The 24,175-nt window shown below is 40.2% G+C and overlaps 1 protein-coding gene across 2 annotated transcripts in view; it reads right to left on the bottom strand.

Moving 5' to 3' along the window:
• Positions 1 to 1,474: 1,474 nt before the first annotated feature.
• slc4a8 (solute carrier family 4 member 8) overlaps positions 1,475 to 24,175 on the bottom strand; it is a 44,750-nt gene continuing 22,049 nt past the window's right edge. Inside the window, exons 3-24 of one of the 2 annotated variants that reach the window (XM_084732747.1) lie at positions 21,250 to 21,402; positions 20,307 to 20,442; positions 18,189 to 18,349; positions 14,355 to 14,531; positions 13,778 to 13,869; positions 11,298 to 11,455; positions 11,090 to 11,177; positions 10,826 to 10,972; positions 10,607 to 10,707; positions 8,558 to 8,732; positions 7,994 to 8,127; positions 7,637 to 7,882; positions 7,124 to 7,229; positions 6,542 to 6,703; positions 5,816 to 5,929; positions 5,555 to 5,716; positions 5,193 to 5,444; positions 5,003 to 5,071; positions 3,234 to 3,407; positions 3,001 to 3,132; positions 1,902 to 1,999; positions 1,475 to 1,640 (exon numbers count right to left, since the gene is read on the bottom strand). In XM_084732747.1, coding sequence (XP_084588873.1) covers positions 1,493 to 1,640; positions 1,902 to 1,999; positions 3,001 to 3,132; positions 3,234 to 3,407; positions 5,003 to 5,071; positions 5,193 to 5,444; positions 5,555 to 5,716; positions 5,816 to 5,929; positions 6,542 to 6,703; positions 7,124 to 7,229; positions 7,637 to 7,882; positions 7,994 to 8,127; positions 8,558 to 8,732; positions 10,607 to 10,707; positions 10,826 to 10,972; positions 11,090 to 11,177; positions 11,298 to 11,455; positions 13,778 to 13,869; positions 14,355 to 14,531; positions 18,189 to 18,349; positions 20,307 to 20,442; positions 21,250 to 21,402 — 3,185 coding nt within the window. In that variant the 3' untranslated portion in view covers positions 1,475 to 1,492. The remainder of the gene's footprint in view (positions 1,641 to 1,901; positions 2,000 to 3,000; positions 3,133 to 3,233; positions 3,408 to 5,002; positions 5,072 to 5,192; positions 5,445 to 5,554; positions 5,717 to 5,815; positions 5,930 to 6,541; positions 6,704 to 7,123; positions 7,230 to 7,636; positions 7,883 to 7,993; positions 8,128 to 8,557; positions 8,733 to 10,606; positions 10,708 to 10,825; positions 10,973 to 11,089; positions 11,178 to 11,297; positions 11,456 to 13,777; positions 13,870 to 14,354; positions 14,532 to 18,188; positions 18,350 to 20,306; positions 20,443 to 21,249; positions 21,403 to 24,175) is intronic. The other variant, XM_084732755.1, reaches the window with a different exon arrangement.

Raw genomic sequence — 24,175 nt, 5'->3', positions numbered from 1 at the left:
CAAATTAATTAAAACTGAGCTATTCGATACTATCAGATTTGAATGCTGCTGTAGGAGGGAGTGCTCTGAAGTTTCATGCTTTATATCATCCTTCAACCTCACAACGAGGAGGGGAAGCAGAAGGCAGTGTACTGACCACAACTCAGATCATTAAGGGGCTTTTTTCATTGTCTGGTTAACTGGTTAAGATAACCATCTCAAGCTTTAATATACAGTATGTAAATTCTGCTGTTGTCTCTCTCACATTAAAACAATAACAAAAAACATAGTTTGATTACATTGTGAAATAGCACGGGACAATGGGAGTTGTTTCGTTCACTTTTCATTTTACCCCCTTGAAAACAAGATGGTTCATCATTATTTATCCTTCTAATAAAGTATGGGGAAAAGAAAACAACCACCATACCTGACGAAAATCTATTTGACATGACAGAAATCATGCTCACGGATGAGGTAATATTTAAGTTTTATTCACATTATGCTTAGTCATGTTCGTCGACTTCCTTCCTCAACCTCTTGTTATAGCAATAAGCAGTTACATTGCAATGGCTAGCAGGAAATGGACCATCTCCTTGGAAAAAAAATCAGGATTATTTCGAAGATTTTTGGAAACGTGAGATAATTAGTATAATAATAAGTACACACCTTAACTAAATATGTAACATACAGTATGTCTGGAGTTTTTGGACATTTTAATGTGGAAATGCTACATATCATAGCTTTAAGATTTTAAGAGGTGCTGAGGTTGGTGCACATTTATAGTTCAAAGGGTCAGAGTTAGGATTAGGTTAGCACTAAGGTTGTCTACTACATGTTTAAAATTATACGATTGCCATTAATTACACATTTGATAGTCCTGAAGGGCCTGAATCTATTTAAAAAATATCTAAGTGCTCATGTAAGACTTCAGTTCAGTTCTTTATTGTCCTGCATGAAATTTAGCCTGCAGCAAAACCAGACAGTGTTCAGTGAATTCTTTTGCAGGTTATCAAGAAAAATGTCCTGTTTTAAATATTAGTAATGCATCAAAGTATTGTTTTTAAGTCTGGTGGCAGTTAGCACTGGCTTTAATCTCAGAGCTTTACTTCAGGGAAATAAGACTCTACATATATTCCCAGTCCTCACAAAGATAGAAGTTTGTGTGTGTGTGTTCATCTGTGTTTTGTGGACAGTATCTCGTGTTTGTGGGTAGCTGGTAGAAATCATCACGACTCGTTTCTCTAAGTTCTGAAGAGACTGACGGTCAAAGCAGCCAAGTTGAAGTGTCCTGTGGTCCAGAACTACAGACAAATGATGCAGCTGAGTCTGCCAGGACTGTGGACATCCTTTACTCGTCTATGAAGGCGATCCCTTCAATCCTGCAGAGGAAAAACATGAAATTAACACGGCACAGACAGAGCACTAAGGCTGCCCCTTAATTTGCAATCTCAAGTTGGAGTAACAATTGCAAAGGACAAAAGAAGCAAGTGATCACAATGTGGAGCGGAAGTATTTACAGACAACAGGGGTGAGGAAAAAGAGGGCGTGGCCTTGCCTTCTTAGCAGCCACAGGACGAGAATCCTTTTGATTGGAGTTGAGGGATTTCCACACGGTGGTTTTAGACATTTCATCAGATATATTAATATCAGAGGGGTCACACCTGAGGAGCAGGGAGAGGAAAAGGAGGATAAGAGCTGAAGGCAGATAAGGAATAAGGCAGGAGAGTGATTTGGCACTCAGGGAGAGGTCTTAGCATGTTAGTTGCACAGGGTGAAAACAGATCACCACACCCAAACAAGACAAGCATACATACAGATAGAGAGGAAGGTGAAATGTTTCTCTCATAATCTTACTGATCTGATCATCTGACGTCCATCCTGTCCATCCATTTAAGTGTGTGTAGGTGTGTGTGTGTGCTCACCTGGGGTCATGTGCTCTTGGAGCCTGAACGGGCTTGGTGCTCTCCATGGGAATCTGAACTGTCTCTTCCTTTTTTTCACTAAGCATAACTTGTGATTCCTAAAAGACACAGAACCCAGATTAGGACAGACTGATTTAGTTGAGAAATGTATCATGATAAAATGTTTCATTTCAGTCGATATCAATAATTACTGATAATTTTTAATGACCCATTTTTAATTAGGATTGATATATAAAATAAAAAGATTAAATTTAGCCGCTTTATTTGGAATTCAGCCACTTGGATCAGCAGGATTTATGCAATCTGTTTGTAAATCTGTTTGACGAGCACAGCAAAGCAATGAAAAAATGACAACAGTACAGGCAGAGGGTAGGATCTCTGCAGATACCGTTGCAGAGACCCTGCCATGCCGACAAGCTGACATGTCCAATATTTTTAAACATTTTCCTTCCCATGTGCACTCATTTTATCACTCCACACTTGTTAGGAAATTTTCCAACCTTTAGGCAACATACTAAGGCCTACACTAACTTTTCAACTTTCAGATAAACAAGGGAACAACTTGATAGCTATGGCGGCTGAGGTCGGAAAGGCGTTGTCTTGTCTCTCTGAACGGAGAAGATGTAATTGTAATCTGGTTTGGATAACACTGACCCTGAGCTGTGGAGCCGGGGGTGTGGAACTGTGGTCTCAGACCTTGTGTATTCATAATTCCTGTGTTTGGATTCACAGACCAATAGGCTAATTCACTGTGTTGGGTGTGATCTTATTTGGACATAGGTTCATCATGACCTTGTCTATGAATGTTTAAAAATTATCCTGGAGGACTGAAACTCCAGAATTGAAGGGAACATCAGGACAGAGCATGTACTATTAAACTAGTTTCAGCATAAGACATATTGGACTCCTGTGTACTTCCTCCTTGTGATGTATGGGCAAAAAGATAAAAATCCTTAGTAAAAGCTTACTGAACAATTCTCTTATAGCCACTGATGATACATATACTATTGCCCAGGCCTTCTCCAGATATAAACATACTTTCAATATGGCCATGCTTATTTATTTTAATCTGCGTATTTCAAGATACCATTTTCATTACCTCTTCTATCTTTTTGGAGGCATCATCAAGATTTTTTTTCTTCCATTCTGGCATTAAGTCATCTAGGTAACTTAGCTCTCGCTTAGAGAAGCACAAGTCCAGCACCTTGCGGACGAAAACCAGAGCCAGCACCTGCAGGCACAGCAGAAAAAATCTTGTTATGTAAATGGCAGACGTGGGGGGGGGGGGGGCTAATGAAGAGAGAGGGGGGATGTTGGCAGTGGTCAGCTCACCATCATGGGGAAGATGATAGCAGCAGGTGACGTCTTGATGACCCAGAGCAGCACCAGACAGGTGAGCTGGGTGAGAGTGAACAGGTGCACCTTCCTCAAGGGGACATGGCGCAGGTAGATGAAGTCTGGCTGGTGTTTCGCTGGCATGCCAAACAGTTTCAGACGGTCAAAGAACTGAGAATGTGATGAATACGAGCGCAGGTGGTAGAGAAGTCAGAGACAGAGAGGGTAACGAGAGAAATTAATTAATGAGAGACGAGCAGAGACACAGATGGCGAATATGGCAAGAGAAAGGAAGTGATTATGAACGACAAATTTAGTTAGATTGGAGTGACAATTAACTGTCTGGCCTCACTGAATCTCACCGGAATTAATTAGATCAGGAGAGGGCAGGACAGGGAAAGACATATTAATAAGAGGGTGGCTGGAGAGGGCAAAAGGACGACTTGAAACATTTTTGTGTTTAAATTACCCCCAGTTAAGCTGGGAGTAATAAGTACAAATTCAGTAGAAGCTTAAAACACATCTGTGTAAATGTGATTATAGCATCTTGCAAATGATTCATAAGTTTTGAATTGTAGAAAAGTCCGATCTTTGCTCCAGATGCAAAACAGATCCAGGTAACCTTATTCACATGTCCTGGAAATGTAGTAAATTAGTAGTAACAGTAACATAACATTACTGAAGAGCTAAATGGATTTGAGATCCCCCCCAAGTACTCACTCAGGTGTACTGACATGTGACTGATCATTTGTATCAAAATCCGAAATATAAGAATATGTGGACAAAGACACTGTGGTAGTATAAAAACAGGAAAAAGACCTTTTGTTTATAATGTTAATCGCTCGTTATTCAATAATTAGATGGGTTTGTCAGTTTGTTTGACTTTTTAAAACTTTGTATGCAAAGAAAGAAAGTAACTAATTATTATTTTAAGATCATATTTTGCCTTTATTTGACAGGGACAGCTGAAGACAGACAGGAAAGGGGGAGAAGGAGAGAGAGAGGATAAGACGCAGCAAAGGGTCACAGGCTGGAATCGAATCAGGGCTACTGCAGAGGACTGATAGCCTCATCATATGGGGCACATGCTCTGTCAACTCTATCAACAACAGAGCTGCAGTGCTAATCACTTGTTTATAAAATGTTTTAAAAGTTGAAACATAATCTTTTTAAAAATGGGGAAAATAGTCAATGTACTGGGGGAGAAACGGAAAATTGGAAACAAAGGACTTTTTGGAAAATTATTTTAGCCTATACCTCAGAATATAGTGATTGATTAATTTTCTTTTTATTTATAAGTGCATGTCCAGAGTTAAAGAAATTTCCTCATACATGGCATCAGCAAACATATACTCAATCTCATAAGAAAACCACGCCTCTTTGATAAATGCTGCTCTGATTTTATGGACTACAGTCTCTTGATAATATTTCATAGTCTGTTATGGCTCCTTTCTGGGGATGGGAAAGGCTGGTTATAGGGAATTATTATTACTTTTTTTAAGTCACATTTTTATGCTCCTGTGTATTCTTTAGACTGCTAATGATGACAGATGTTGAGGGAAAAAATCAATATAAAAATTAATATACTGTATTAACATATTGTTGTTTTTTTAAAGAAAAAATGATTGTTCCATTGACACAACAACTAGACAGTGCCAGAGGCTGAAAATTTCAAATTCTACACCTAGTGGCTTTACTGTAAATCCTCTTTACCCTACAGGATAATGTTCTAGTGTTATATTAATATATGTGAGATTGCATGTTACCTGGATGCCTTTTAATGAGGAGACTCCCATATAAAGGAAAACACCATACAGCACTGGCATAGGAATGAACTGGAAAAAAAACAACATATATTAGTGAGATTTAGTAATATTTTCACTATTTCATGCTCTCACTCCTCTGACTAAATGTCCCAGCCAGAGGGGGGCAGCATTGCACAGTTATCTGACTAACCTGCAGCAGTCCAGTCATGAATACAGAGCAGCCCATGAGCAGGAAGATGACCAGGCCGGTGAGCCTCTGCTCTCTGATACCCAGGAAGCGAGGCTGCTCTCCAGGAGCCGAGCTTTCTGACTCCAACTTCAGGCTGTTTACGTGAGAGATGGACAGGACCGTGGCTGCTACAAACCAGGGCAAGCCCATGATGGAGCACACAGCCAGCATCACACCGACCATCAGCAGGTCCAGGTGGTACCCACAGCCCTTCTGCATGACGGAGAGAAGGACACATAGGTACAGTCTGCTGGTTGAAGCAACAGCACAGAGAAGCAGGTTCACACAGCAGCTGTATGACTTTTCAAATTTTTTTTTCATACCAGCAGCTTGTGCTCTTTGCGGTTGATGATGACGGCAGTTATCTGTTGGTCCATGAAGATGAGGATGGTACAGAGGAGAGCAGGAATAGATGCAGCCAGGACTGTCCACCATGGGTTGCGCCCTATTGGATTGATAAACCAACCTCGGTCGTCTCTGGTAGGCTGGAGGATCCCATTAAAGAGGAGTGAGGCAATGATTCATCTTTAACCATGTGGAGTTTTATGTCGATGCCCACATTATTATTATAATTCTTTCTATACCTGGAATTTGCTGGGCACCTTCAGCTTCTGGGAGGGCACTCCGATGGCATAGTCTAGCAGAACCATTACTGCAATGGTGAGGAACACTGCAAAGTCACTGATCATGGACCGCACCTGTGCACAGCAGATAACAACACTCAGAGATCAGTGGTTAATAACTCTTTCTACTCCTGCAAAATTAGTCTAAAATGCATATCTAAGGGATACTAAAAGTAAAGTGAAAGCTGGTCTTGAACCATTTGAAGTACATGCATGATTTTGAAAATGTTTTTCACGTGTTTTTTCTAAGGGTATGCCTAGGCATTTTCTCAAAAAACCTAAATAATCTCTGCTTCAGAGTAACATAAGAAGAGGCATTATTTGTTATAGTGTTTTTTCCATTCTTGAAACTAAATTTTGTGCATGTAATCAGGTGTTTTGGACAAAATATGTTACCGTCAGATTGACTGGCCCTTTGCCAGGCCATTTTTGTCAGATTATTATTGATTGGTAGGTTACTACCAGTCTATTTTGTAATTGTGTGTTTGCTTTTGTGGCATTGATTTTAAGTTCTGTTGTGATTGTATCTCAAAATGGTTGGCATCAATTGAAACACAGGAGTCTTAGTTTTATGATGGTATTTTGCATGAGTATATGTGTTTTACATAGTAATGACGAACTTTGACCCCCTACTGCCTGGTTTACCAATGTCTGGTAGCTTAGCTAGCTGTCCTATTAATTGATTACCTTAGTGGGGAAATAACGGCTAGTCTTGAATTGTTTGAGGAAGGCAGACAAGAAGAAGGTTGAGAAGAACAAGATGGTTGACCAGAAGAGAACATCTGGGGTGTAGGGACCATGGTGGCCACATGACGTCCCAACAAAGTGTCCCTGCAGATTGATGCACTCCTGTGGACATTCAGGGAGATTATATTAGAACAAACTGGCCTCAGAGGTCCCAAATAAAAAATAGATCAAAATTATTTATCTAAATTATCTGACAGAGTCTACAGAGACAAAACACACAAAGCAGAAGAAAAAAAAGACAAGCTTTTGGTGTGCTCAGTTATACACACAGCAGTAAAAGGTTAATCAATTGAATGTCCTTGTCTGTGTTTGCAAAGGTCCTTAAGAGAGGTTAGCTGCTCGAGGCAGGGTGAGGGGGTTAGTTGAATGTTAACAAAAGTAAACATGTTGAATCGAATGCAGTGTTTGCTGTCATGTGAAAGTTACACTGAGATTAGGCATCCGTGTGTGTGTGTGTGTGTGTGTGTGTGTGTGTGTGTGTGTGTGTGTGTGTGTGTGTGCTTTTCCACATAGTTACATTACCTTGACAGTAAGGTTGGCCCAGGGTACAGCAGAAGGTGTGATGTTTCTCTCACTCCACAGCTCTAAGGTTTTATTATTGGGATTATTAGGCTCTGCACACCTACAGCTACACACAGAGACAGAGTTGCACTCAGTGTCTGACTAAAAAGGATGAGCTCACATGCTTTTATCAGTCAAATTAGGACTGATATAAAGAGAACTGCATGAAAGAATATGATCTGAAGGCTTTAGAGGAAAGAAAGAATGAAGAGAGAACAAGGACATAGCCACATAGTGAAGAGAAGCTCAAAATGATGGCAGCTTTATGTTCTTAGATCAGAACAATGCAGGGAAAACTAGAAGAGTTCAGATAGGCAACATATGGCAAACAAAAAGTCTTTGAGCAAACAGTCATAAATGTGCGTAATAAATATTATGGCTCAGGCCTGGCAGAGATTAAAAAAAAACATGAATAATCTAAACATGCAGGTTAAAGCTGGAGGAAACCATCAGATTGAACATTTTGTTACTCACTATGCCAGCGTGAGCTTGTCCAGATCACTGTGTGCATTAAAGGGGTAGACTTCTCCCAAGTGGAAGAGCTTCTCCAGGGCCTCGTAGATGAAGATGAGGCAGATGAGGGCGGCAAAGGCCTCTTCTGTGAACCGAGTGATGTAGCACACCAGAGAGCTGGCATCTGTGGCAACCAACACCAAACACAGCAGGGCCGTCCACAGGCCAATACAAGTCCTCAGTGACAGATAGGACAGGTCGTAGTCCCTGATGTGAGAAGAGAGGAGATGGGGATGGGAATATAGAATCGGTTAGAAAAAAACAGCCTACAAGACTCTGGTAATAAAAACCTCCCAGAGAGGTTGTCATAATACGTACTTGCAGAACTTGAAGAGGATTTTCTCAAAAACCAGTACAGGACCTGTGCTGCCCAGAATGGTGAGAGGCTGACCAGCAAATATGGAATAGGACACTCCAGTCATAGATGCACCCAGCAATGACTCTATGGCACTCTAGAAAACATGGTGGAAATACAGAGAGTATGTCTTTTCATTCATTCATCAACCTTTCTTGAGGGAGAGACCTCATTTACAACATAAAAAATAGACATACAGAAACTCCAAAAGAAGCAAATGGTGATCACAAGTAAAAACACCTACAATAAAACCTTAGGAATAAATTAAATCCTTAGTAATAAATAAAAACAGTTACAATTCAAAGCCAATGAATCAACTAAAACAAGAACATCTGGAAGTAAAAAATGATACAGTTAAAGATTAAAACTGCCTTAAGGATAAACATGAGGTAAGCTCTTGTGTGCTGTACAGCCTTCAGTAACATGTATAACATTATTATCCATAATGTTCTCATCACACTGCAGTATGTGCATAGTATGTGTTTGCCTGTGTTTGAACGTGTGTGAGAGCGTGTTTGATCTCTTACGATGCGTCCCTCTGTCGCCTCCCCCAGCAGTCCTCCAAAGGTGATGACTGGCGACATGCAGGCACAGTACAGGAAGAGGAAGGAGGCCACACACTGGAGACTCATGCCGTCCTTAAAGTCACTCAGATAGAACGGAGCTTTCCTCTTGATGTCCAGTATCAGACCACCAAACAACCTGAGTACAACGAGAGAGGTTGGTGAGGGTGGCGAGGTTTGGAGAAGTCAAGTTGACACATTATGGTTTTTACATGATCATTTTAAGTTGGATAGCAGAACATTTTGCAGAGTAAATGCATGCCAATTGTTAAAGGAATGGTTGGACATTTTGGAAAATATATTCTTGCTCTGCCAAACTGCAATCTTAGAATCCATCAGCTATGGTCTGACGACAAGTTAGCTTTTTATTATCTTTTCCTCAGATGTTTCTGCATTTATACGCAGATATCTGAGATTAGCCTCCAACTCAGTTCCTGTGTTTCAAGTCAGTCCTTAAACAATAACTGTCACAAGAAAAAGGAAGTCCTGTTCCGGATATTCACTGGCCACACCAGAAACCCTGAAACACTGCCATTAGACAATAATTGATGGGTTTCCAGATTGCATAAAACACAACCTTCTGTCTTGAGCCTCATTCTTAATCCTAAACTAAGCCAATTATCTCCTAGTTTTAGCTATATGGCTAGCATATAGACAACAGACTCTCAACAAGAACGCTAATGAGCATATTTCTAAAGTCAAATGATTGCCTTAAGGGGAAACAGCCAAGAACTCATCATTGTCAATAAGGAACTCACACAACTAGCAACATATTTAGAGACAATCAGGAAAAAGCACACATAGAATTTCTTGTTAGCTCTGTAAAACGATGCCCGAATAAACAATAGGAACTTTCTCTAGGATCTCATTAGTGAATTTAATGTCTAATGTGTGTCGTTGTAGCATTTTAAGACTACTATTTCACCAAGTAGATAATTAAAGGCTCTATACAGCCATAATCCACCCACATAGGTGTTTTCACTCCCCTCATTAGATCTCTTTTCTGTACTGTGTAGGCGTGTACCACACACTGTACTTGACTGACATCTCCCTTGGTCTCCCTCTGCATCTGTTACTGATACTTTCGGTTTGGTGGCATTTCTCAGTATAGCTCCACTTGTGCAGAGGTGTAATCAGTCAGAATAACATAAACACCTGTGTGGATGACCTTTTTCACAACAGCCATTTTGACATGGAATAGTGGAGTAAACACAGGTGTTCCCAGTTTTACTAATTGTGGTTCCTACCATTCAGATCAAACATATTCAGGGTACTGTGATATGTTGGCTGACTGGAAAGTCTCTGCTACACTAAATGGAACAGGACCTTAATTCATTTCATTAATTAAACCTATGTTTACCTGCTATTTCATGCCAATATGGCTGCCTTGAAAATGGTTTCTTTAAACCTAGGCTGAAAGGCAGTGTTTCACTGTCTTCTCTGGTAAAAGATTTCAAGCCTGCTTCACTTGTGACCACACCCAAAACCACTGATGGGTGTGGTTGGGTGTTGTCATGTTAGATCTGAAAATGGTGAGCACTGTTTTGCTGTGATTTCCAAGTTGAATGATATGTTTTAGTGTATTCTAGTGATTCACACTTGGTGAGGTTGCAGCATCCTGGAGTACATTTCTACATCACTGCAGCAAGTTGTGTATTAAACTTATTGAGAAATAAAGTGAAGAATGTGTTGGTGCGTGTTTGTCTTGTCAGGCTGTCAGACTTGCACACTGTGATTGTCACTTGCTTGTCCCACCTCGGCTCCTCACAAATCCAAATTTAGATTCTGTGGCCGAGGCAGCTGACAAACATGATGGAGAGTGTTAAACTCAGCCCCAGGCTTCCACACATCCCATCAGAAAACAACAAGTACTACATCCATGTTTTTTCCACAGTCTATTTTCATGACAGCTTTTCCTGACATACACTATTAGTTGGATATAGCATCTTGCTTTTTGATATTACAATTTGGCATCAAGAAACCTGTATGATAAACCTGCAAAAGACAGCTTACCTTCCAGTTCTCTGCAGCTCCGGCCCGTGGTGCTCAGCATGTAGCTCTTCCTCTACCTGGTAGGCTGTGCCATTAGGGACTCCGGGCATCTTCCTTTTCTCCTGCAGGCGGCAGGAACAGTCCAGAAACAGACAAAAATCAAGAAATAGCTGAACACTTTACCTATACAGCCACTGATGCTTGTTGTACAAATTCTCTATGTCCACCACAGCTGTGTACCTGAGAGGGGACATTCTTTGGGGGCTCGATGCGGATGGAGGGGTCCCACTCTCCTGGTGGTAGGACCGTCACCTGGTCCAGAAACTCATCTATCCCAGCCAGGAGATCACCTCTGTCCTTTGCCTTGTAGGCTACATCATGAAAGATCTGGCCCAGAGAGAAGTGAAGGACAGAGGAAACTTAACAACCTGCCTTTTTCAACTCAGATGTTGACATTTGATTAGGTCTGTGACAGACTCTGAAGCTAGATTTTAATTAACTTACTTCATCTGTCATGATAGTTGCCATGGAGCGTCCAATTTCGTGGTATTGCTGAGCCTTTCCATCTGGGCCCAGGAGAATGAAGAGGAACCTGATATTTTAAATGGATGATTTAGAGTATGTGACTCCCTCCTGGGTGATTGAATTCACATAATTTGATTTTATAACTACACCATTGTCTACAAATCTGTAGATAGCGGTGGCCGTCTACCTGGTTGGTATGGGGACCTCAGTGAGGCCGGTGAGCAGCACAGCAGGGGAAAGGCGGACAAAGGCCACGATGGGCCTCTCCAGGAAGTCCAGTTCTCCCACCAGGACATTAGAGGCCTCTGCACCCTCTGGGATCTTCTTCATGAAGTGCATGTCCACCTGAAGAGACAAGGTAGACGTTCAGGTTAACTTTGGCATTTTTCATTCTGGCCCCCCTTTTCCTATGTTTTGTGTCTAAGTGACTAATGAGGGCAACAAATTGCAAAAGTGGTGTGGTATTGAGCAAGACCGCTGCAGGCAGCAAAAGCGAAACTGAGCTGCACCAAAATCCCTGCGGACAATTGCGCACCGTCAAAGTAAGTCAGATAAAATGCTTTTTTTTGCCGCTGTCAGGCTCAGATTGTTATTCTAAGTATCTGACAAAATTATGAAAATGACTGCTACAGCAGGGTTTCTGCATATTTCAACAAGCTAAACTTAAGGCTTAAGACTTTAAGACATTTTAAGACCAATATAAATGTTTTTAGGATTGATTTCATGTCAATTCTGGTGAAAAAAAAAAAAAAAGGTTTAGCAATGTCAAAAACAAAAGAAACAGCCTCAGTTTTGTCTTCTTTAACATTGTTAGTGCAGAGCGGATCCATATTTGTCTCCTTTTGTAATTGTTGCAGCATGTGCAATACAAATTTTTTCCCAAAAACACATTTAAAAGGGAGACTGAAGTTAATGCAACTTTATAAAAGTAACATTAATGTCACAATCCAGTCAGTTTTTAGTGAAATCATATTCAAGATATTTTAAGGCCTACAATTGAATGAATGGATTAAGGGACTTTTAAGGACCTGCAGAAACCCTGTAGAGAGAGAGACCTGTTTTTAAGTGTAAGAGATGCTATATCGCTCTGTTTGACTAGTCTCCATAGACAAAAACAGCAATTTTACCTCTCTGGTCTCCTGCTGCCTTGATCAGTTAGTTAGTTTGTGATATTATGTGACTTCTGGTACTTTACAGGGTTAAAAACCAATTGAGGCACCAGTAGACCAGAGAGGTAATATTACTGTGTTTGTCAGTGGAGTCTGGTGTGGATGAAGGATTGTGGAAAAATATCTAATTGTGTTCATTTCAACTAATATTACAATTATTGAAAGACTTGCAAAATTAGAGGGAATGATATTTTTTTTCATTTTCATTGAAAAAAACAATATGGTGTGACTTTTGTGGAAATCTGTGTCAAATGAAGAAGTTTTCATAAGTAAAATATGTTGTATGGGCAAGGACATCTCTGCAGCACAACAATAGTTAATTTAAAATGGTATTGTGATGCAAGTTTCACCTTGAACAAATAATCCTCCTGTTGCTATTTGATTCAATTAAATGTTCACCCACAGACTCTAGACACTTTGAACACAGCGGTTTAGTGGCTGTTTCAGGTTGAACAAAAAACTTTTTTAAAACTTAACTTTTTTTAAAAAGGTCTTTGTCTGTAGCAATCCTCTCCATAATGATTTCAGACCCAGTAACAATCCTGTTTGTAGCAAAGGCAAACATCTTTAGTGGACTTATCTGACCATGCAGTTGTCCAGAGGGATTATAGTGCAGCTCAGTTTTACTAATCAAAAATTATACCATCCGTCCATTTTCTGTAACCAGATATTCCCGAAGGGTCGCAGGGGGGCTGGAGCCTATCCCAGCTGACATTGGGCGAGAGGCGGGGTACACCCTGGACAAGTCGCCAGTTCATCACAGGGCTGACACATAGAGACAGACAACCACTCACACTGCTGCACACCACACGGGGAGAATATGCAGACTCCGCACAGAAAGGCCCTGCACCAGCCAGCTGGGGGATTCCAACTCAGGACCTTCTTGTAAGACCTTGTAGTTGAAGGTCTTGCAGCAGTGCTAACCACTGCACCACTGTGCCGCCCACTAACATAATACCTACAGTGGCAATAGTCTTTTAACAGACATATCCCTGCATCCTGTAACTTTAGAACTAAGACTACAGAGAGAAATGTCTAAGATGTTCTTAAATCTCTCCTACCAAAGGTGACGCCTAATGCCAGAGAACCTAGCTAACATTTCAGCTCTAATGACATTAAACTGTTAAGATATGCACTCAAAATCCCAGGTGGAAATTAAGGGCTGAATGGAGGCTTTTATCTGTGTTCTGTAATGAACTTAGCAGTCTTGTAGTGATGCACTTTGAACAAATGTAATTGCCCTGTTGTTTCCTAGGGGGCACTATGTGACCTAGTTGATGATGTTAAGAGCACACTTAACATTGATTACAGATCCTGCTACAGTACATATGTAGAGCTGATAGCCTTGTACCACCAACAAAGATCTTCCACTGTCGTTGTCATATGTGTCACCCTTACACTCTTTTTATGTACTTATATTCTACTGTGGACTTTACAGCATTTATCCATGTATGTAAACAGGGTTCAGGGTTTATGAGAAAAACACCTGCTTATTCACCTTGCTGAGGTCCACCTGGGTGCTGTCTGGTCCGCCACCGTTCTTAGCTGGTTCTGTAGCTGGCGGAGGTTGAGGAGAAGTGGCTGACCCTGCTGGACAGTGAGGGTGTGGGTGTGTGTGTGTTTGAGAGACAAAGAGAGAATCAGAGACAGTACATATATTTGTTGGCCTGCAAAGTGCAAGTGCAAAGTGAACAAAAAAACAACCTACGAAGGCAGTGATGCTTAGCTTTGTCCCTGAAAGCATTCAGTGTCACTATTGAGAGACAGTGCTTCTCTGTGTGTCTGTCTGTTACTTGATCTTGCTTTTTCTTCTTTATTCTCTAGTTTTCAAATCCATTATTCTGCTGAAATGTCTTATGTAATCTCATAATATAAAACATATCTCTGACTAAAGAAATTGTGTATAACAGCCATCTACTTTTGCTAATACACTGACTATCGATAAGTACCTCATACAACCCCACATCAAATAATCCAAACAATGATCCCTTTAATGTTATTGACCTGTGAAGAAGTTTGGTCAGGCATCTATGTGTACAACATGTGTTGGTGGTAGTGGACAGTATAAATCCGACCTGTCAGATGGGGCTCTGACTGTTTGCGGGTTCCCTCGGCAATGGAGCGTACGATGGGGATCAGGTTCTTCTTCTTCTCGTTCTGGTGGTGGTGTCTCTTCAACAGAGCCTCACGCACCTTCACTCTCACGCTGTCGTCCAGCTCTTTGGACGCCTCCTGGTGGTCCAGAACCATATCTGCAGCACACATGCTCATGTTACTGAAATCAGACTTTTTTTTTTTTTCAAATGAATAACAGTATGTATGTATTTGCACTACTTTGGCCAGGAGTTTTATCTAGTTGAAAAATATCTAAAATAAATAATGCATTAAAGTACTCAGATTACTTTTTTGTTATATGAGAAAAGTTATGTGTTAGTTTTGCAATTCAAGTAATCAGTTATTTAATTAAATTTCCAAATACAGTCCGTTACTGTTTTTTCCTGTTTGTTTTGTTGCCACAAAAATGAAAACGTATGCATTCACACTGTTTCTGTTTCTTTCCTACCTCTAGTTTGTATGTGAGCCTAAGTCTTAACTTTGTTAACTGGTTCCTGTCTTACATGATGCGCTGTAGGTGTGATGTATTGGTTAATGTGTTTTATCAGCAGGAGAGCAGTAGAGTAACATTCAATGTCTTCATTTTTCACACTGTGACATTAGAAGATCATATTTTATATCATAGTTTAAGGTTACTAATGCTTACTGTCTCTTGTAGCAGCTTGAGTACAGAATTCTTGTGATTTCTTATGCTTTATGTTCAAAATGCCATTTTAACGTCAGCGGTATTTAGAGCTAGTTGTAGTTATCTGAGGGCTCCAGCAGGGGGAGTTTAGAGCTTTTGAGCTACATATACTCATTACATCCATGATGTGAGGAAAGTTTGTAGCTGTGCATCTTTCATTCATTATTCGCCTTTTCAGGACTTATACATAGGCTGTACGAGCCCATGTTTTATTGTTTTCATAGAGGCAGTTGTGCCTTATATACCTCAACCCAGCTCACTGTCTGCCACAAGGCTGCATAGCTGCTCTTTCATGTACATAAATAATTAAACTTTTTTTCATTGGAAAGGAATTTAAAAAACAAAAGAAACAAAAAACAATATTGCATCCCTCATTACTGTTATTAGCAGTGTTTTGGATTATGCAATGATGGATTATGAGTCCTCTTGATAATGAAGCTATATGCTTCGAATCACAAAAGAGTTTTCATTTTTTCACCTAAGTACTCTAACAAATTACTTTGGTAGGTGGTGCTTTAACATAAGGAGTTACTTTTTAATGGCAGTAATCTTGTAACATTATTTTTAAAAGTGACATAACCCAACACTTAATTGCTATAGTTAAAATGTTATAATCTCCTCAGACAACATGTTAGTATGTGAAAGTACAGCGTTTAACAGAAAGTACATGTTGCAGGAGGGTCACTATGTGTCCAACACATCAAGTCATGCGGGACTGCAGAGAATAATCAGCGTCTCTCCTCCCTCTCTCACTCCTGTCTTTTTCAAACTGACTTGCTGAGTCAGCCCTGGATCTTTCCTTCCTTCTTTCCTTCCCTCCTCTTCACTCAATCAAACTACACACACACCCACACACACACACACACACACACTGCGGCGCCTGCCTTCATTCTGAGCACACTTCAAGGCCAGGGCTAATGTGTCGAGCTCAGCAGCACCAGTACAATCAGCCATGTTAATAAGGACAGTGACAAGAGAAGCGCACAAAGGAGCCTGAAATTAAATCAAAACTAACAAATGGTACATCGAACATAGCTTCCTCTCACACTTCACAGACTTGAGAAGGATCACATTCCTTCTAATTTGAGACTACAGCAACAGCTCTGCCTTCTCCAGTGTACCGTTCGACAGATGTCCATCACTTACTCATATAACAATGAGATACACGCAATAATATCATGTTCAAAGAACTGTTGTATGCAGTCTCTTTCATTGTTTTGCTCACTCTTTTTGTCAGTCATAATTAACAGTTAGTGGCACTTTCAATTAAGTTAGTGACATTCTGAAAGAGAGACTGAGAGCAGTTAGTCTAATCTTTTAAAACCAAACGCTGATAAGAGCATGTTGCCTTCCAAAATTAAAGTTTCATCACTGATTTTGCTTACCTTTACCTGCTTGAATTCCACTAATCATATTAATTGAGTTATTTGGACTCCAGGATGATGTCTGCGCCAGAGGTGAGGGACCTGAGTCACATGACTTGACTTGAGTCAGACTTAAGTCACAAGTTTGAGGACCTGAGACTTGCTTGACTAACATTAATAAAAGACCCGACTTGACTTTGACTTGGTTTTTATGATTTGAAACTTGACCTAGACTAGTCAAAACAACTCAAGTTGAATTTCTGCTTTATTCAGTAATTTGTAGTGCCCTGCATGCAAACCTGGCAACCTATTGCAGACCAGCAGAGGCCGATGCACAAGGCAGCTATCACAGAGAGGGCTAGTAAAAAAGTAATAAATGTTGTCAGTGACAGTAGTAAAAGAAGAACAGCAGAATGCAATGTCTGATTTGTCTGTCGTGACAAAGAGCTCCTGAAGAGGTAAGCGTAAATACTGCCATAGCATCAGTTATATCATAACTGGAGAGTATTTCTTCATTAAAAGAAGAGGTTTTGTTCAAGATTCGATTGCTTTTCACACAACTTCAAACATTTTCTATTACATTCTCTTGGTCTCAGTTTGCCACACTTCCAAAAATAAACAAGTAAATAAATAAAGAACTTTTTTGTCTCCATCTCTTCTGCTATCTTGGCTGCCGTTTGGAGTTCAGGTGCTGCTGGCAGGAGTCACGTGGAGAAGAGAGGGATGTGAGAGGAGTGGTGGAGAGCTGGAGAAGAGGAATGATGGCAGGCAACAAGGCTGTTCAAGGCTGTAAACCTGTCACAGTGTGACCATGAGGAGGGCTGCCTGATGCAGATCCTTGAATCATGTGTGCCTGTGTGTGTGTGTGTGTGTGTGTGTGTGTGTGGACAGGAACATGAAACATAATTTGCAAACAGTTCTTTGCATTTGTTTAAATTGGTTTAATGATTAAACTGCAGAGACAGAGTAGTGAGGAGTGTTGTGTGTCCATCTGTTTGCGTGTGTTTATGTTTGCATCTGGACATAAATCATTGTCTGATTTAAAACTGTGATCATTTGCTGACTCATTGACGTACGTGGACAGGGCTTATCCAGTCACGTACTTGCAGGTGTGTAGTTAATTACACACTTGCATGCAAATGAGCTTGAACTGTGGTAACAGCTTTGCCTAACTGTAGATTTCAATGCAGGTTCAACAGAAGTTCAGCTGAAATATTCTAGTAAAACACAACCACCAGTGAGCTGAACTGAGCCTTTGGACTGTAAGTATGGGCTGGTACTGGGCAGTTACGTGCTTGTTTATGTTTACTTAACAAGACATTCATTTAAAGTCAATTTATACTTTTGTGCGTCTGACAGCCTGAGTCTCTGTGTGTGTGTGTCTGTGTGTTTCTGCATCCAGCAGGACGATGATGATGATGCTCCCCTCAGGCCTGCTCTGTATGTGTGTCTCCTCTCTGAGGAGGATAAATCGATTTATAGCACACATCCAGCAGGCATCTCAGCTGAGATATAGAGCCTGTTTTATATCAATAAATTTCATATGTACTCATGGACAGGAGAGAGAAGCGACTTAAGAGAGCAAGAAAAAGAAACATCATACAGTACATCCATATGAAGAAATGACACCAGTCACTGACACCAATGATAGAAACTGATTTTCCGCCATGTCAGACAGAACTCGCCATTTTTCTCAAGATAAATGTCCCTCTGGTACTGAGGTATTAATACATGTCAGTTCTCACCTGCGATCTCTTCGATGCAGTCAGCATGCATGTCGAGCAGCACACTGCCATTGATGATGCAACTGCGGAGCTCGAACAGGCTGTGGAGGGAGAGAGTAGCAACGTAGGGCTTGCTCCACCTCTCCCCACCATCCTCCACGTCTTCCTCAAACTTCAGCCACCTGCGACGTGGAGACAGGCAAGAGATCAGGGCTTGCATTTATCAAGCTTCTTAAACTGGAATTGTGGGACTTAAGTTTGTAAGAAGTAAATGTTAACTGTCATTACTTTTATCTTTTCACTTTTTCAAATTTCTCAAATTAAAAATGCTCTTAAATTTTAGAGTATACACACATTTACACACATTTTGATACATGTTCTGAAGTGACTGAACAAAAATGCACCAGTTATGATGATTAATACACTATTTAATTCAGAATAGGGTAGACTGTTATTTGCATTTTATTTGGACATTTCATAGATGATGGTAGATTTTTTTTTTCTTTTTGCCAACAGCAAAGATAAAGCTGGCATTTATTTTGTTAGCCATCTTTTCCCATGTGCTGTCATTGTCACTTTACAAAATACAGTAATTTCTCCAATGTTTCCTAACTACAGCAGTGGAATTTATTTCCTTTTCCAGTTTGGTTTTCTTTTTGTTTCCATTTCAGTTAATTTCTCTATTATTTTTTCCTTATCTATTAATTCCTGTTTTTACATTATAAATACTGTGAATTATATTTGTCTCACATGCTGGCCAGTAGAAAGAATGCAGGTTTAAGGACTTCTGCATTGGCTTCACTGAGTTGCTTTTTGACCTAGGTAGACTATCTTATGATGACATGTACGTCAGGTCAGGCAGGTCATGTCAGCTGCCATCCAAAATGCTAAATTAAGAATGAAAAATCGGCTCCTCGATAAACAGTGATGGAATCTAATCTGAAGGTCTCACTCAGAGAGGTCGACTTTGTTTCCACCACAGCCCACATCTGGACAAATAACAACAGTAATGTAACTGATTATTTCTGATGGGCAGTAATAAGTAAAGTCATATTATTACTTTTTAAAGGAGTAATTAATAAAAAAAAATTAACTTATTACACTCCCCCAGTAACTTGCTCAACATTGATGATTAATCTTGTGATCACATGAGTTTCTCTTAAAATGTTGCTCCTATTCATTGTAAATAGGAGAGAGTTACTTGATAAATGTGTCTTACAGCTTGACTCAACCAGGCGTTATTCTAAAAAATTCCCGTGATTCCAGCGGTTCTCTGGTCTGCTTCATGTTCGGGCTCAGTCTGTTTTTGACGGATGCTATGCAAATCTGCACACAGCAGATCCAACAGGCAGGAATTCAGACACAGAAATGGCATAGAGAATTTTCAAAATAAAACACGATGTGCCTACTGACAATCGTATAAACAGACAAAAAAGAAATTATTTTATCTACATAGCCTGCATACCCATTGTATAAGCACAAAAATTGAGGAAAAATGGCCAACAAATTCTGAGCAAGTCAAAAAAAACAGGTGGGCAAAACAGTCTGAAACTCTGCTGGTGGAGCAGGAAGCTGTTTGGAGGACAGATGAAAATCGTGGCGCAGACATGACATGCTCAGTGGAATCAACCAGTTATTCTTTACACTCTGTGAATAACTTTTTACTCCTAAGTTTGGTCCTTGGAACATGTAAAGTGTTACTCTTAGAGGTTTGATAAGGGGCCCAGATCAACTCAGTACAAACAGGAAGACAGGAGCATTAAACTTTAAAACAAAAGAGCTTTCCCACCCACACACACGTCATCTTTTACATCGCGGTTTACACCCTTTCCCCCCAGGAAATATCCTTTTAATGTAAACATCAACCACACAATATGTGGGAGAGTCCTGATATTTGCATGTGAAGCTGAGATTTGGCATTTGACCAGCATGAACTGGATCACAGCAGTGTGTTCGTTCTCACTCCTCTCTTCGGAGCTTTGAGGGAAACCGACCAAAAAAACCATCCACTAAGCTTTAAATGTTAGTACCACTTGTACACTCGTCCCTCTTCGTAACAGAGCAGCTGTAGAGCAGCCGGCCTGTCACAAGCTTTATAGCTGAGCATTGTTGCCAACAGCTCCCAGAGGAGATCCTGACCTGGCTGTTTCCTTCCACTCAGCATCCTTGCCATCCTTCACACAGATCTCATCCAGCTCAGTGAACAGCTCGTGGGCCACATGTTCAGCATCTTCCTCTGTGCCCAGAATGAACTGGACCCGCTGGGACGGCGTGTCTGATGAAGTGAGAGGATGTGAAGGAGGGACGAGAGGTGAACTGTGCTTCTCAAACAACTTTCACAAACACAAACAACTCTACTTACTTTGTCAGTACATGCTCTTTAAACAGAGGTGGCAAAAGTACACAAATTCTTTACTCAAATACAGATACTTGTGTAAAAAAAAAAAGTCAGGTAAAAGTACTAATATGATGTCTTTACTCAAGTCAAAGTGAAAAAGTTTAGGCTCAGAAATGTACTCAAAGTATGAACACTATATATAGTATCGTGTTATGTCGATGATATCTAGTGATAGATACACCAAGGATTGTCTTTTGCATTTTTCTCCCCATTCGGATACCAGTCTTGATGATGGGAAGACGACGCACAATGATTCCAAAAGAAAAAAAAAAATCAACAATTCCTCTCAAATGAATTAAAACGTGTATTAAAAATGTGTATGTACTTTGTTACTTCCCACCTCTGCTTTAAAGGACTACTGGGTTCATGTACACACACACTGTCACACAGATCTAACTCTGCACATGCACACACATGCAACATGCTGACTACTTCCTGTTCTTGTTCCTGTTCTTTGGTAGCTAATTAGTGGACTTGTCAATTTTAGCCCGGAGTGCTGCATGTGTGTGTTTTCAAGTGTGTGCAGTGGACACACTATTGATGGGTTCTGTTTAACAACCGCTGCTTCCTCTCTGGGAGGTGGATGTGCAAGTGTGCATGCATGTTCTACCCTGAGCCATAACCAGTGTTAATCTTTTTTGCTCTCTCTGACAGATAAATAGAGTATTTGTGTGCATGCTTTACCATGAGTGGAGGTGGTCGTCTCACTTCCCTCGCTTTGTTGTGTTGCGGTGCTTCCTGCCCTCCTGTCTCTCTTGCGATGCCGAGAGCCATGAGGCTTGTGGTGACGATGGCTCTGTCTGGGCATACGAACCCCAACAAACAGAGTCCTGTGGCCTGAAAAAGAGGCGAGAGAAGAAAATATTATACTATTACTGAGTAGTAGTTTATACACGCTTTCTTTATTGCAAAATAAACATGCACACATTTTGCGCTAATATCATTACTATTGACTGTTTCATTATTTAAAAAACCATTCACGTTTTTCTACTGGCCTGCACTTCAAACACTTCAGGTCCAGTGTTTAATATTAACAGGGATTTATTGGCAGAATATGGCAGAAATGCAGTATAATGCTGTTTGTGAACTCATGATTATGACATGGGAAATCCTGCAATGCAAAGTTTAAGGGCAGAGTTTGGCACTTTTCATGTGGATGCCTGGTCAGTGTTGAGTATGTTTTCATTTCATTTCTACATTTAGTTTTAATCTTAATCTTTAAAAGGAACCGTGGGGATTGGATTAAAAAGCGGCAGATCTTGAGTGCAGGATATGAGCCATGCTAGCTAGGCTTGGATTTAAGGCTGCTCCTGGCTAATGTTCAGCCAGTACAATGGAAAAAATGGGACTCAGGCTAGCCAAGCAACAGGGAATCGGAGACTGCGTTGGTTGTGCCTACATCCTACAGAAACCTGCTCCACCACAACATCCTGGATTAAGTTATTGCAGTTGACAAGTGGAAACTGTTCCAAGCGCAAGACAGGATAAAATGAAGCAGACTCTGTGTTTACATTGATGGTACTTGGTGCTCAAATGCAGTCAGAGTTGAAGGACACTACTTCCCAGATTTCAAGTTTTTGGTGTTAAGATAAATATATTATGATCACTGTCTTGTTGCTGCTGTTTGCATTCCTCCACATGCAAATTAAAAAAATGCACTACAGAAACTACAATAGTACTCATGTATACTGTATGTATGAAGTGTATTTCATTTCAGCCTTGTCTGATGAGATACTTTAAATCATAACCATCATTTCTTGCATTCCACATGGACCAACTGAAAGACAAAAGAAGAAGAAAAGAGAACAAAACAAAGGAGGGAATTGTTCATGGAGGAAAGCAGACATGAATAAGCTGCACTGTGGTACTCAGCTCAAATTGTTAAAGTGACTGAAGCCATTAAAGTGAGGGTTAGCTGTTGGCCCAAAGCTCCGCAGGGAGACTCTGGGAACAACTCTCTGCTTCCTGTCCTGCATTAGTCTCAACCACTGCCGTCTGTAATTATCATCAGTACATTCAGTGTTGACTAGAACACACTGTGATAACAAGAGACTGAATACACGTGACCCTGACAAATAATGGAGTTTATTTGAATATCACAGCAGAGACTGCTAACAGCTAAAATGGTCCAAAATTATTATGATTAAAATGGAACAAGAGTTTTTCAAAGAGTCTGAGCCAGTTTTATGTGTGTGTGTGTGTGTGTGTGTGTGTGTGTGTGTGTGTGTGTGTGTGTGTGTGTGTGTGTGTGTGTGCATGACTAATATATTTTGGTGATACGAAGCTATTGTGCTGCAGCTGATTGTTCCATCTGTGAATATGTTATTATCCTTACAGGAAAGCTATAATGGGCCGAGTGACTGACACACACACGCACACGCACGCACACACACACACACACACACACACACACACACACACACACACACACACACACACACACACACGCATGCATGACTTAATCATGCAGAAAACTTTGCTCTGTCATACTATTTGGTCTCATAAAATATATATGACGTATACTAAGTGGTCTTGGGAAATCTGCTGTAGGCTGAGTGAGGTCAGGTCACCTGTGTTATAAAGTACTTAACTTGTACTTCAGAGTTTCCAGATTCATTCATTTAAATTATCATGATGTAAAACCATAATTTATTTATTTACATATTTTACAAATGGCGTGTTCAATGAATGCTTTAACTTTTAAATCTTGAATAGTTCATAGAGTACATTCTAATCAATCAGTCTATCTACATCTAAACAATCTATAACTATGTTCCACCCACCAGTTAAGCATGCGTCACATACATGTCCATTAAACGACACTTTCTAGATGGGGATTCTGTGTCAACATGCTGCTAATGGGCTATTTTTAATACATGTCTAATATATTTTTAATACAGTTGTCTCATTTTCCACACAATTAGGTAGAAGTATAAAAAATATGCTATGTCAGATTATTCCAGTGGACATACATGAGGGGGTATATTTTAGATTTTCTTGTCCTTGGCTTAGAAGAAATTGTTGTAAGATGTCATACCTCTGCACCACTATATTTTAGAGTGAAATACATGTTCTGCACTTTTTTTATTTATTCTTTTAGGTAATCTGATTAATGTAATTACATTAGAAATGTAAGTTTTGCATGCAAAACATCTGTTGAGCTCAGAAAATGATTCACAGTGAGAGGTTGAACTGGCTGGCAGTGTTACGTAGAAACCAATTTTCTCCAGCTGAAATGCAAACCACCTCTGTAAAGGTTGTTGTTAAGTGGGCCTAACAAGTGCCATTTACTATGTACTACTTGTTGCCAAACCACTGCCAGGAAAAACAATTTTGGACAATTTTGTTGAAGCTGAAAATGAACATGGAGCTCTGCTGTGGAAATACATCTCTGCCTGCTGTAGTTTAAGAAGAAGAAGGGGAGGAAAATCCATACAGAGATTATAGTTAAAGGAAACCCCTGGTACCAAGCAAGTCATGGTACCTCGGTGGTTCTCAAACTTTTTCTGGCATGTCCCAACTCAGAACTACTTGACTAGACAAAGGGATCAGTAACACTCCAATGTTGCAAAATTTTGGCAAGAGAAAAACTAGTATGGCAATTTTTAAA

Source organism: Lutjanus erythropterus, chromosome 2 (assembly GCF_056507025.1).
Source record: "Lutjanus erythropterus isolate fLutEry1 chromosome 2, fLutEry1.hap2, whole genome shotgun sequence".
NCBI classification, from domain to species: Eukaryota; Metazoa; Chordata; class Actinopteri; order Lutjaniformes; family Lutjanidae; genus Lutjanus; species Lutjanus erythropterus.
This window is presented reverse-complemented; position numbering and strand designations above follow the sequence as displayed.